This window comes from Pelmatolapia mariae, linkage group LG3_W (assembly GCF_036321145.2).
Source record: "Pelmatolapia mariae isolate MD_Pm_ZW linkage group LG3_W, Pm_UMD_F_2, whole genome shotgun sequence".
NCBI classification, from domain to species: domain Eukaryota; kingdom Metazoa; phylum Chordata; class Actinopteri; order Cichliformes; family Cichlidae; genus Pelmatolapia; species Pelmatolapia mariae.
The window spans coordinates 37,450,183-37,464,106 of record NC_086229.1 but is presented as its reverse complement, the minus strand read 5'-3'; the positions used below and the strand labels follow the sequence as shown (position 1 = coordinate 37,464,106).

Below are 13,924 nucleotides of genomic sequence, written 5' to 3'. Positions count from 1 at the left end.
AGAGCTTTGTTTGAGGCTTTGACCACTGGCAGCAGCCTCAGAAGACCCTTTTTAAAGGCTCATGTTCTCACTTAGATCATTTATTTCTACTTACATTTCTTTCTGGGAAAAATGGTGATTTGTTTGAAAACAGGAACTATTTTCCCCAAAAATCAGCCCTGGATTAGTAAATCACTCCTACATGTTGTCAGGCAGAAGAAACTGTTTTGTTATGAGGGAGAGAAGAAAAAGATTGAGACACAGAAACTTGTTGAAAGACATAGCCAGACTTTCTTTGTGTTTGCTGTTTTGACAAAACCTCAAATCCCAGTCAGAGATGATGAGCATCATCACAGTGATGATCATTTCTCTGTTAACCCAGGCTTTCTGCTTCAGGATCTGTGCACGCTCACAGAACAAGGAGACCTTTAAACATCATTTCACTAAATGGATGGACTGAGCACAGCCTACAGATGAACTGGTGCTAGAGATCATAAAGAACATCAAACAGTCAAATTCAACACTTTAGATGGAAATATGAGATTAAAGCTGCAGACAATCATGAACCTGCTGAATTCATGAACATCAAGAATGCAGCGAGTGGTAAAATAAAGATTTGACCTCAGTGTTTCTGTCTATTCCTAACATGTTCCTAACATGATAACTGCACTTTAGAGCTCTAAAACTGGAACTGACACATATTTAAACTCTACATGTTACTCAGTACATTCAGTTCTGACACTCGCCCACAGTCCAACAAAGGAAACATGGAGATCACATCAGTTTGTCATCAAAGTCTAATTATTAGGGCAACTTAACCTGTTATTATCTCGTTAACTCATTAATTGATTAATGTCAGCAATAATTTTAATCATAGTTTTTAAAATCATGATTATTGTGAAAGTGCTCACTGGCTCTGAATATAAAAGCCATGGGTCACAGGAGGGATGTTGACCATTGCTGGCTTGAAATGCGCGTCATTCATTATGCGTCTCAGCCAATGAGAGTATTGAGGGTGGGCCTAATACTACTGCAGCGCTCACATGACCTGGGACAGAAACATGGAGACAGGTACAGATCTTTGACACGGACATTTTAAACTGTTCCAGAGGGCAGTGTTGATACAACTAAAGTTATTTGGAAGCAAAGTTGAGTTTTTTATCATTGGAGTACTTCAAGTCGGAAGTATCACTTAAATTAATTTCACGCTGTTGATGGCAGCAAACAAACCACCCAAACAAACAGAGGTGGGAGGCTTGGGCAGACTACGTAGATTCAGCTTGTGGGAGGAGTCTAGATAAACCAAAGAAAGACAAGCTAACAAACGCCACAGTGAAGTGAGTAGCTACAAACTGCAGGCCGATTAGTGTTGTTGAAGAAGTCGGTCTGAGGAACGTTCTTAGGATCAACAAATGACGGCATGTATGAGCCTCAAGACGCACCATCACAAGAAGAATACATGAGCTGTAGAAAAAGGAGAGACCACGAAAGCCACGGTGTTACAACATGAACCTGCTGTTGGTCCCTCTGGAGACTACTGGACATAGCTGGGTAACCATGGTTACCTGGGAGTTACAGAAACGTGCAGAACGTGATTCATGTTGCACAGCAGTGGGACATTTGAAATAAAGTCAGCACACTCAGTACAGACAGTGCATCAAATATGATGCTGCTGCCAGACGTCTGCCTTTGAACGCGTCCCTGCATCGCACACAACACCAAGGTTGCCATGGCAATCACAGCTAACAGGGACAACGTGCACAGCTGGAACCCTGCAGGTATATTTAACATGATGTATTTCTCAGTGTCCTGTCTGTGTGTGAGAGACAAACAGCCTCTGTATGTGTGTAAATACAGCATGAATATGTAGAGGACATGTTTGTGTATATAAGTACATGAATGCTCTGCGTCATTTGAATCTTTGATTCTTGTTTCTGTTGCAGGTCTGTGACTGAACTTCTGGGAGGAGAAAAGTTGGTTTTCATGCTCTGTGATTCTGTGTTTTGTCATCTCTCTCAGGTGATGGAGAGCTCAGATGATGACCCCGCCTACGTGGTCAAATTCAAGTCTACATTCAGAACAGACCTGGAGACACGTAAGCAAAATGCCAACATTGTATATGTGAAAACTGCTGCTGCACTGGAGCCAGATTCAAGGAGCTCAGGTGTTTACCCAGATCTTACTGAACTTACTGAAGGAACAGAGGGTTGTTGGAGGGAAACCTGTGGAAGCAACAACATCCGAGTAGTGATGGGTCCTGCAAAACTGACGCACCGACGCATGTATCAAGCTCACCTAGCGATGCGTGTATCGGTGCGTGCGTCACTTTAAGAAAAAGTCACGTGATCGATACAGCTGCTGTATCGCTCATTGTCAACGCGCCAAACTGTGTTTAAAAGGTACCGCATCCGTATCTGCCAGCGGAATGAGTCGCCACCAAAAAACCCCCCACAAAATTACTCTGGCAAAGAAAAAAAAGAATACACATCTCTCCATAACAAAATGGAGCCAAAAAGTAAAAGAAACGTTTCTGCTGTGTGGGATCATTTTGATCTTTTAACTGCAAATAAGGTAACTGTTTGTTTCAGTGTAATCTATCAGAATAGGAAAAACAGCAATGTCACTTGAAGTGTAAATTATTTATTTCATTTTATGCAGGTTAAATGTTGCATCTGTTCTGCGGAGCTTTCTTACAAACAAAAGCGCCTCCTCAGTGTTACAGAGGCAAACATGAAAATGAGGAGACAAACACACTGAGAATGAACACAGGTCAGCCTATACTGACACTGAACAGCTTTATCATTTTTTTTATTAGTATGTGTTTTATTTTTCAAATCAAGCATCTAGGAAGATTGTTCTGGACCAGGCAGTCCTGAATTTTATTATAAAGGACTGCCAACCCCTTAGTATTGTGGAGAGTGTCAGAGAGAAACATTCCAAGATCAGAGGATCCTTTAACGTACTGGGGGAATAGGAAGACATCTTATCTGAACCTTTTCCACCTGACTTTACAGCTTTTGTGTACCCCAGCTTCATCTGTGCCTGTGAGTTTTCCAAAGCTGGGGAAAAGGTGTAAAAAACAAACAAACAAAAAGCAATAGACTGAATGCAAAAAGATTGAATAAACTTATTTTTCTGAATAGAAATTTATAATAAACTCTGAGTCGAATGGGTAATATTACATTCACAATACTTTCATTTTAATTTTCACTTAATGTCATTCACACTATATTTTAAAGATGTAAATGGTCTGTATTTGTATAGCACTTTACTAGTCCCTAAGGACCCCAAAGCGCTTTTCACATCCAGTCATCCACCCATTCACACACTGGTGATGTCTACAATACTTGCAATATAAAAGATATAAAATGATTCCATAGAAAGTACAATACCGTACAGTGTATAAGTCTGACTAGGTCATTGAATTGTTGTGAAATGTTGCGAGTCTCAAGTAAGTTGCCTGCAATGATATTTAAGGTCCAGCAGGTGTCAGTATGGAGCAAAACAGCAAAACTGTGTCGACACAGTGCCGATACAGTTTGGGGAATGTGCTGAAACGCTTCACGAGGCCTCATCTACCCATCACTACATCCGAGCCACCAGAGAAAAAGTTGGCCCTATTGGTGCTTCATCAGAGTGTGAACAGGAGGAAGACTCAGCTGAGAACAGTGTGGTGGATACAGAGCAGAGCCCACCATCAGTACAGAGGCCTGTCCATTAGAGTGCTGCTCCAAACATGCAGCACATGTACTTGGCCACAGCTGCAACATCTGTACCTGTGAAAGCTTGTTCTCTGTTGCTGCTCATATTGTACAGAAGAAGAGAGTTTCTTCATCATCAGAAAATGTCAGTGAGCTTGTGTGTCTTAGCAGCTGGCTCGGTGCAGAGGAGGAAGAACATGTCAAGTCAGAGGAAGATAAATGCAGTTCATGTTGTCAACTCAACCTGGATTATTGAAAGAGTTTTTCTTTGTCTTGTTTCTGACTGAGATTCTCCAAAGGAAGTCCAGCACAAAGACACACTTCACACACTCAAAGTCCTGCACAGTAAATGAGCTGATGAGCGTTTGTGCTGCTGCCTGATAACAGAAGAATAGTTCTGCTGGTTCCTGTTCTGAAAACACACATTTATAAATGTTCACTTGCTGTTGATCAAAGGTGCCTGTTATAATGTTATGATGGTGGCTCTGGACTCTGAGGGGAACTTTGTAAAAAACTAGATCAAATGTTGACGTCCTGGCAGAGGCAAAGAACTTTGATTTGATATTTGATTTGATTAGATTTATGTTTCAGCTCAGACTGACAGAAATATTTGAACTGCTACTGTGTTAAAGGGAATACTGCTGTTAGAAAGCACCTGATTTGTTTCTGCACACTGAGTGTTGCACTTCTCATACTGCAGTACTATTAAAATAAGTACACAATACACTACTTTTGAACTCATGATTGAATGTTGCTGTAACAAAGCCATTAATGGTGATTCAAAGTGTTCATGGTTGCCCAGCACTACAAATGATTGTACAAGTGTGACTGATCCACTTTCTAATGTGTGTGTAGCCCACACTGTGTGTCACTGTGTCACAGGTGAGTCTGTGTATCCAGGTTCTATGAGGAGAACAGGATATAGTGACTGAGTCCAGCAGCTTAAAGTCTGACTCCATCTTCCATTTAAATAACTCACACCAACAACTGAACAGCTTTGCCTTTGTGTAGCTGACACTTCATTTTAATGTCTTTCTATTCTGGTTCATCTGGTTTCAGTTTCTATAAGCACACAGGTTTCATCAGTCACTCTGTGACCTCAGTAATCTTTGCTGGGCCTTAATGCTCTGAACAAAGCTGCACATCACAAGACTAAATAGAAATGAATCAGTCTTTCATTTCTCACTGCTGTTTGACTTCAGCTCTCAATGTCCCACCATAACCCATGGAAAGAATTACTGTCCATCCAGGCTCCTGAACATGAAGCTGATGAAGGTGGAGTATTGTGAGGGCTGATGGAGATGATGATGAAGATAACAATCCAGGAGCAGTGTCTTAACATATGGCCCGTGGGCCAAATCCAGCCCTTGAAATAATTTCATATGTCAAATATTGATGAATTTTCAGGCTTCCTGATAATCAATGTGAGCACGGCTGAGATTTTATTCTGATGAGCAAACCATGTGGTCAAACACTTTAGGAGACAGACTGGGATCATACCATTATGTGAAAGAAGACGGAAATGTCCCATAGACAGCAAGGGTAGTGGTATAGACCAGGTACACAGAGAAACAGGGAGCTGTATTTAAATGCAAGCGTGTCAGGAAACAGTGAAAAGGCAAAATGAGCAGCATCTGGCTGCATTTCAGTGATATTGGAGACCACAAAGCTGAGTGCAACATTTATATAGGAGATATACAGGAGATGCTGAGAGTAGAACTGATAAAACTAGGAGCTGGCTAAAGTGATGCCCATTTTTATTTCCACCCATTTTCATTGTGGAGGACAAAAGGTTTCAAACTCGTCCAGGTCTTAAACCTCACGTGTTCTTCCTAATAGCAGTAAATGGATAAAAATAGGGCTTTTATGAAAACACTGAATACAAATTGCTGCCTTTCAAAAGACTAAATGTACAGTTCAGTATTGAATACTACATAAAATAAACTATATACAAAGTGTGTCTGAATGGCAGAGATGCAGAAATATGTGCATGTAGCACAGAGCCACGGCTCAGTGTCTGAATGAGTCTCACAGACCTGAATGTGCTGTTGAAGCCATTTATAATTATAACATAATTCTTTACTTGTTTGACCTGCTCCTTACCACAAGCGACCAGATGTAGAAGGTTTTGGACTTTTAACTATATTTTCTTACGTTTTACAACTTTTCTTACTGTTAAAAACCTTGTTATGGCCATTCATGCTATACAAAGTAATTAGACTTGTGTGGTATCTACAGAAATGTCAGAATCTCAGCTAAAAGTTCACAAAACCATCTCAACAACCACCAAACAGCTGAAACAGCAGGTGAACAGATTACACAACAAAGATGTAAACACAAATCCCCCTGATCATCTGTTTTTTTAAACATGAAGCGTAGTTTTGGACGTTCATTTACTGCTGGTTCAGTGAATTTTGGTTGGACAGTGATGAAACCTGCAGTCTCAGAATCTGTGAGAAGTCTGCTTTCAGCACGCAACAGCATTGTTGTGTTGTGTGCTGTGGATTCACCTCTGCAAACTCATCACTGTTTTCACCATCATGTTTCTACTTAGACAATAACAAAGGAAGCAGTTCCCAGGAACTACTTCCTGTCTTGTTAACATGAGAGTATGTTGCCCTTCAAAACACCTCCACTTCTCCTCTTATTAGAGGACTGCCTTATTATTAATCTGCTAATTCTGTCAGTTGATGAAAGAAAAATGCTTGATCTCACCTGAGAGTTTCCAGTGTACAGTGTGGACTCTTCAGTCCTTCAGACAGAAGCTTCACGCCTGAATCCTTCAGGTTAATGTTACTCAGGTCCAGCTGTCTCAGATTAGAGGTCTGAGAGCTGAGACCTGAGGACAGAGCTTCACAGCTTCTCTCTGACAGGTCACAGCGACTCAGTCTGAAAAACAACAGATAAACAATTACAAAAATAAAACAACCCACACAGTCATGTTGAAGTGTAAGAACATATTATTATATTTAGCAATATTTAATCTTGTTGTTGTCAGGAAACTGAGCACTGATGCAACATGTGGAGAGAATCAGAGGAGAAGAAGTGAAGAGAGAACAGCAGTAAAACAACACTGAATTGTTCAGAGTGCTTTTGGTATCAACAAAATGTGTTTCTTTATTTTGTATTTGTTTTAGTAGAATTGATGATTATCACTTAGATAACAACCACAGGTCAGGTCTAAATTGGTAACAGTTACACCCAGAAATATTTCAGAAATGTGGACAATTTGTGCTCCAATGTATTCAGTATTGAACAAACTGAGTACCGATGACCACTTAATATTTTTGATATTTTATTTGAGTTTTCCCACCTGATCTATGTTAACTAGAATAAACATTCAAAATCTAAAGCTATGATCACATATTTACTTACAGAGCTTTGTTTGAGGCTTTGACCACTGGCAGCAGCCTCAGAAGACCCTTTTTAAAGGCTCATGTTCTCACTTAGATCATTTATTTCTACTTACATTTCTTTCTGGGAAAAATGGTGATTTGTTTGAAAACAGGAACTATTTTCCCCAAAAATCAGCCCTGGATTAGTAAATCACTCCTACATGTTGTCAGGCAGAAGAAACTGTCTTGTTATGAGGGAGAGAAGAAAAAGATTGAGACACAGAAACTTGTTGAAAGAGAGATGAAGCAGCTAAAATCAGGTCTAAAAGTAAAGCAGAGCATAAGTTGAATTAAGGACACTCGAGGCTGGCTTGGAAAGGAATGAAGTCCATGGTGGGAATGCAGAGCAAGGACAAAAGATGAATGTGATGCTGAATCAGCTTTGATATCATTGTCATCGTAGTCTAGAAGGGTTTCCAGTTCCTGCAGAGTCTGGCTGATCTTGATCTGGAGGGCATCTATAGTGAAATGGACCTATCTTATCCTTTCACTTAAAAGGTGTTTTTGTGCTCTCTGTAGAATCAAGTCTGCTCTGTGTCCCCTGACAGTGGATCCCAGGCGCAAGCTCTTAGGAACAACTCTGCTTTGTCTGCATCTTAGGTTGAAACGAAGTTGGTTCCTATGATCCGCCAGTTTCCTTGATTCCCTTTCATACTCCCGTACCAGTTGAAGGGTGTTCCTCCCAAAATGTACGCCAATATTTCTGTGAAGGTTCTCAGTCATCCAGGTCATTGTAGTCAGACTACGATGACCTGGATGACTGAGAACCTTCACAGACACTTTGATATCATTGATTTCAATGAAGAGCTTTGTGATTTTAGGAAAGGGCTGGTAGCTCTGAGAGTCCCACTGATGAGGTGTCTGTGAAGGTTCGCAGTCATCTAATGAGCTTAGAAAAAAAGGCATCTGGACTTCTTTAAGTTTCTTGAAGACGTTTCACCTCTCATCCAAGAAGCTTCTTTATTTCTAGGGTCAAATGGTAGAGAGTCCCAGATTTAAGCCCTGTGGGAGAGTCCGCCAAGGGGGTCATGAACCCCCCTGTTGATCCTCTACCTAATCACACGAGCCAAGGTGTGAAAATGGGTGTAGGTCACAATCAGCCAAGGTTGCAGAGAGCAATTGTGAAACCTAGCCCCACCCTATCATGTGATTTCTTGAGGTTAGCCTCTGTACAAGCAGACTTCAGCCATATGAGAGTGAGTGTGAGTGAATGAGAGCACACAGAGGACTCTCTGATCTGTGAATGTGTGTGACTTAGTGAAAAAGAGGATTGTACTGAATATACTGTGACTGACAGAGTTTAAAGAGAAAGGTGTTTGGATTAAAATGGATTATGCTAAAGTGAACGTGCTAATGAAATCTGAACTGACTGAAATGTGAAGTGAAGATTATTCAGATGTAAAAGAGAGAGAGGGGGTGATAATAAGGTGGGGCTGAAGATCAGTGAAGGGCATGCAAACACCTGATTGGCTGAGTAGATATCAGATCGACAGTTTCACTGTTTTCCCTGTGGATTATAACTTTAAGAAGATGTGACATTTATCAAGGAATCCTGCTCTCCGGATTATTTCCATGAACACTGATCTGGAACACATCTACAGTGCTGAAAGTGCCCATCTCACCACCAACCTCTCTGTGTACATTCACTTTTTAACCCTTTGTGAGACAATAAAGATTTAAATCTGAGTATTATTCTATGTTAGTTCAAACACCTCTAATAGGTTGGTTTAGTCTTTCCAAGTCATAACTTCCTTGGAGTCTGCGGTCCAGGCTTAAAAATCATCCTAGTTTAACAAGCACTAAAATCTAGAGGAGAGCTGCACTAACAGGTGTGACTGATGAGATCTGACCTGCAAGGATACTCAGGTTTATTTGTATCAGGACAAGCAGGGAAGACATGGACATCAACTCTGTCAGGCTGTCTGAGTCCGCTCACCCACATCAGCTCAGAACTCTGCATTATCTACTGAGTCAGACTCAGAGGATCAGGGATCAGAAGTTCTACAATGATTAGAACCAGACTTCCTGTATAGAGGTCTGTGGGCTTACTGATCCACAGTGTCAGCCCAGTTTTCACATCATATTCATCTCAGCACAACTAAAACATGGTGACTGACCTCAGAGTTTCAAATCGACATCGTGGATTCTCCAGAAGAAAACACAGCTGCTTCACTCCTGAATCCTGCAGGTTGTTGTAGTCTACACTCAGGTCCAGCACTCTGGGATACGAGGGGTTGGACTTCAGCGCTGCTGCCAGATAATCACAGCTGATCTCTGACAAATCACAGACCTTCAATCTGAATAAAAAATGAAAGATGTAAGCTTATTAGACAAAGTGTGAGCTTGAAATCATTCAGTGTTTCATCATCTGTTCAGAGATGAAGAAGGTTCAGAATGTAGAAGTTTAGAAAATGGAAACTCCAAACAGCTGAAGCCAACAGGAAGCAGCTTCAAACAAACGAAAGAAAAAAATTAATTTTTCATAATGAAGTTGTACATTTATCATAAAGTTGTCAAGTTTTGCCGTGTTAAATAAAAAAAAAACTGAACAGGAATCCTCAGAGTTGAACCCTCTGCACAGAGGTTCAGTTTCATCTTCAGGTCCCAAAGTGCAGAACAACAAGGTTTCAAACAGCTTCGTTCCAGCAGCATCAGCCACAGAAATGCAGAGAAAATTCTTTGGATCTCCTGGTTGTGTTGTGTGATGCTGTGTTTTTATGTCTGGTGTCTGTGTTGCTTTGTGAGGATGGATCATCTACTGCAGCCCCAGATAAACAGAGCTGGACCTGAACCTGGTAGCTTCACTTAGAAGACACTTGTGACAGGAAAGTGTGAGAAGTTTTGTGCAGACAAGTGTGGATTTAGAGTCTGGTACGAGCTCTCCACAGTCTTTGTGGAGATCCACATTCTCCATACTACCTGTGAGAAGCTGGAGAAATTTCTCCTCCAAATCCACTGAGCAGCTGCTCGTGGTGGTATTAGCTTCATGTGTGGGTGTTAGCATTAAGCCTCGGTGACACTCACTCACACACTGTGGACATGGTCACAGCTGGACGTGTGATGGAAGAGTCGTCCTTCCTGTTAAACTTCTTTGAGGTGAGCTTGAAGCTGCTGCTTGGGGCGCATGCACAGCTGGTTATTGTACTGGAAATGTTCTGCAGACGAGTCCACGCGCTCACAGCAAAGCTCAGTGTGGACGACGCTGTGCACGCCCCAATGCTGATTGGTTAGAAAGTGGGCGGGAACAGGGAAGAGAGCGACAGCAGCATTCAGCACAAACATGGAGGATCAAAGAAGAAGAACATGAGAAGCTCAGATGGAGGCTGCAGTGGACACTTTTCATTGTTTTAACGCTCGGTTTCACTTCAGCTTCACCAACAACAGCATAAGCAGAGCAGCCCACTGACTGCATGGCTGTGACAGCGCCCCCTGGTGACTGTAAACCACTATAACATGTAGACGGCAGTCTCATTGTGATTGTTCAAAGAAGACAATCAGCTGTGACTAAATGCAGCTCCTACAGCAGTGATGGGAATAACTACTGAAGCTAATCCAGTATCAAAGCTCAGGAATCAGCAGCTCCCACCTCGTTTTCTTTGAACAACTATTTTTAGCTGCTGTGTTTTTGTGTTTCTGCAGACCTCAAACATCCTGTCTTTGGAAGCCTTTACTGTCTGATAGTCTCAGAGCAGGATTTGGATCATTATTTGGCTTTTCTTCTATTGTTATGTTTAGTTTCTGCTTCACAGATATTCTCTTAGATGTTCTCTGAAATGTTTCCCAATGTAGGACAAACTTTCACAGTTTCTTCATAAAGGAGATAATATGTTAAAGACTGAATTATGATTCATATCTGAATGTACTGACTATTAATTATTGATGAGAACATAATCAGTAAATATAAGGATGTTTGAGTTTGGCTTTGATGAATATGAATAAAAGTAATAAAATAATGATTTAAGAGACAGGCCTAACTCAGGCCAGCTGACAGAGCGCACACAGGACACTTTGATCTCTGAATGTGTGCGACTCAGTGAAAAAGAGGATTGTACTGGATATACTGTGACTGACAAACAGAGTTTAAAGAGAAAGGTGTTTGGATTAAAATGGATTATGCTAAAGTGAACGTGCTAATGAAATCTGAACTGACTGAAATGTGAAAAAAAGATTATTCAGATGTAAAAGAGAGAAACTGATAATAAGGTGGGGCTGGAGATCAAACACCTGATTGGTTGACTAGATATCAGATCGACAGTTTCACTGTTTTCCCTGTGGATTATAACTTTAAGAAGATGTGACATTCATCAAGGAATCCTGCTCTCCGGATTATTTCCATGAACACTGAGCTGGAACACATCTACAGTGCTGGAAGTGCCCATCTCACCACCAACCTCTCTGTGCACATTCACCTTTAAACCTTTGTGAAACAATAAAGGTGTGAAACTGAGTATTATTCTATGTTAGTGCAAACACTTCTAATAGGTTGCTTTGGCCTTTCCAAGTCATATCTTTCCTTGGATCTGCATTCCAGGCTTCTAAAATCATCCTAGTTTAACAAGCACTACAATCTAGAGGAGAGCTGCACTAACAGGTGTGACTGATGAGATCTGACCTGCAAGGATACTCAGGTTTATTTGTATCAGGACAAGCAGGGAAGACATGGACATCAACTCTGTCAGGCTGCCTGAGTCCGCTCATCCATATCAGCTCAGAACTCTGCATTATCTACTGAGTCAGACTCAGAGGATCAGGGATCAGAAGTTCTACAAAGAGTAGAACAAGACTTCCTGTATAGAGGTCTGTGGGCTTACTGATCCACAGTGTCAGCCCAATTTTCACATCATATTCATCTCAGCACAACTAAAACATGGTGACTGACCTCAGAGTTTCAAATCGACATCGTGGATTCTCCAGAAGAAAACACAGCTGCTTCACTCCTGAATCCTGCAGGTTGTTGTAGTCTACACTCAGGTCCAGCACTCTGGGATACGAGGGGTTGGACTTCAGCGCTGCTGCCAGATAATCACAGCTGATCTCTGACAAACAACAGCGGTCCAATCTGTATAAAGAATAAAAGATGTAAGTTTATTAGACAAAGTGTGAGCTTGAAATCATTCAGTGTCTCATAATCTGTTCAGAGCTGAAGAAGGTTCAGAATGTAGAAGTTTAGAAAATGGAAACTCCAAACAGCTGAAGCCAACAGGAAGCAGCTTCAAACAAACAAGAGAAAAAACTCTGAATATTTCCCATTAAAGTCGTACATTTATCATAAAAACATGAAAAAGTCGTGTTTTTCCTTCAAAGAACAACATGGCTTCACTTTTAAAGGTGAAGTGTGAAAGAAATGGACATATTTGAAGTCCAACAAAACCAACACAATAATAACGACCACAATTTGATCTTCTTATATTGTAGCTTTTCAAGCCAAACATACTAAAAACATGAGCATACATATGTTTTCTGATAAAATGATGTGACAGGTAGAACAGAGTAAAGTGGTGGTGTTACAGCCTTTCTCCCCTCTGCTGCCGAGGCTGTTAGTCTCTCCCAAACTCAGCTACAGGACTTCCACATGAATGAAAGCAGCAGAAGTGACTTTACAAATGAAAGAGGAAGAGGAGAAGAAGAGGAGAGGGAGGCCACCTTGACCATCACTCCAGCTGAAAATATCACACTTCCATTAAAGTTGGTGAGAAAAAAACTGAAACTGATTTCATTTTTTCAGCTGGAACATCTTAGTTGTTCCTTTTTCAATACATACATAATTATATTTACAGTAAGTCTTATCAGTCCCCTTTTCTCTGTCAGTCACCGCCAATGTTCCCTCTAATTTTTCATGTGTCTGAACACACAAACTCCCTGAGCGGTCCGTTGCACCACTGTGAGCAACAGCAGACGTGTGCACTGTGGTCACGCCAGCATCGAATCCATGCAAGTTACATGGTTTATTAAAATAATCAAATTACAGCATTTACATTTATGTTAGACTACTTTTAATTAACTGATTTAGCCCACTTACAATGAAAATTGAAAACAATCTTGTTCATGACCTGTGTAGTATGTTAACACTATTGGAAGTAAAAATAACTGCTCCAATTTTGAAAACACAACTTTCTTTCTTTCTTTTTTTAAATAAAGCTCTGACTTGTATTATGAGTCTGTGGTCTGGGAGAGAGTCTGTAACTCTCTGTCTGCCAAATACAGTATATAAAGACCAATGTTGGGCTATTAATTATATAGTTACTTCTTCAAAAAAGTTACTGAGTTTTGCAAACAACAGAGTTTGTTGCAGTTGTGTACCTAAAAATGCAGCCAAGGCCATTTTATAAAATAAACATTCTAAACTATAAACAGGAGATGTATCACTCCTGTAACACCTGTAACATGTAAACCTGAGATCTGTGTGGAGCAGCTGACCTGTACGATGTGCACAACACAAACATTATTTACCATCAGTTACTGTGTGACTGAACCACGTGGGTGTATGAAACATCACTTTTAGTTTTAATAGCACATGGCAACATTCAGACGTGAATCTATACAGTAACACTTTGATTTGTTACAGTGAGGAGACTGTTGAAGGGAACGATGAGGGGAAACTGTAACAGCAGCAACAGAAACCAGGAGACAAAGCTGAGGTCTGGGTTCCTCTATGCTACACACAGCCTCCTGCTCCTGGACTTTAGTAAACACATAAATATCTCCAAGTACACTTACTTCAGAAACTCTATTAAACTCATTACAAGTTTACTTCAGCTTTAAATTACTCACAACATCAGCACACATGAGTAAACAAAGTAACCCACACAGCTACTGTTCAAGTTTAGTCATCTTTAATACAAATATACC

At 40.7% G+C, this 13,924-nt stretch overlaps 1 protein-coding gene across 1 annotated transcript in view; it reads right to left on the bottom strand.

Moving 5' to 3' along the window:
* Nucleotides 1-305: 305 nt before the first annotated feature.
* Nucleotides 306-13,924, bottom strand: part of LOC134622460 (protein NLRC3-like) — a 29,600-nt gene continuing 15,981 nt past the window's right edge. The window contains exons 4-5 of the mRNA XM_065470161.1: nt 6,396-6,569; nt 306-378 (exon numbers count right to left, since the gene is read on the bottom strand). Coding sequence (XP_065326233.1) covers nt 372-378; nt 6,396-6,569 — 181 coding nt within the window. The 3' untranslated portion in view covers nt 306-371. The remainder of the gene's footprint in view (nt 379-6,395; nt 6,570-13,924) is intronic.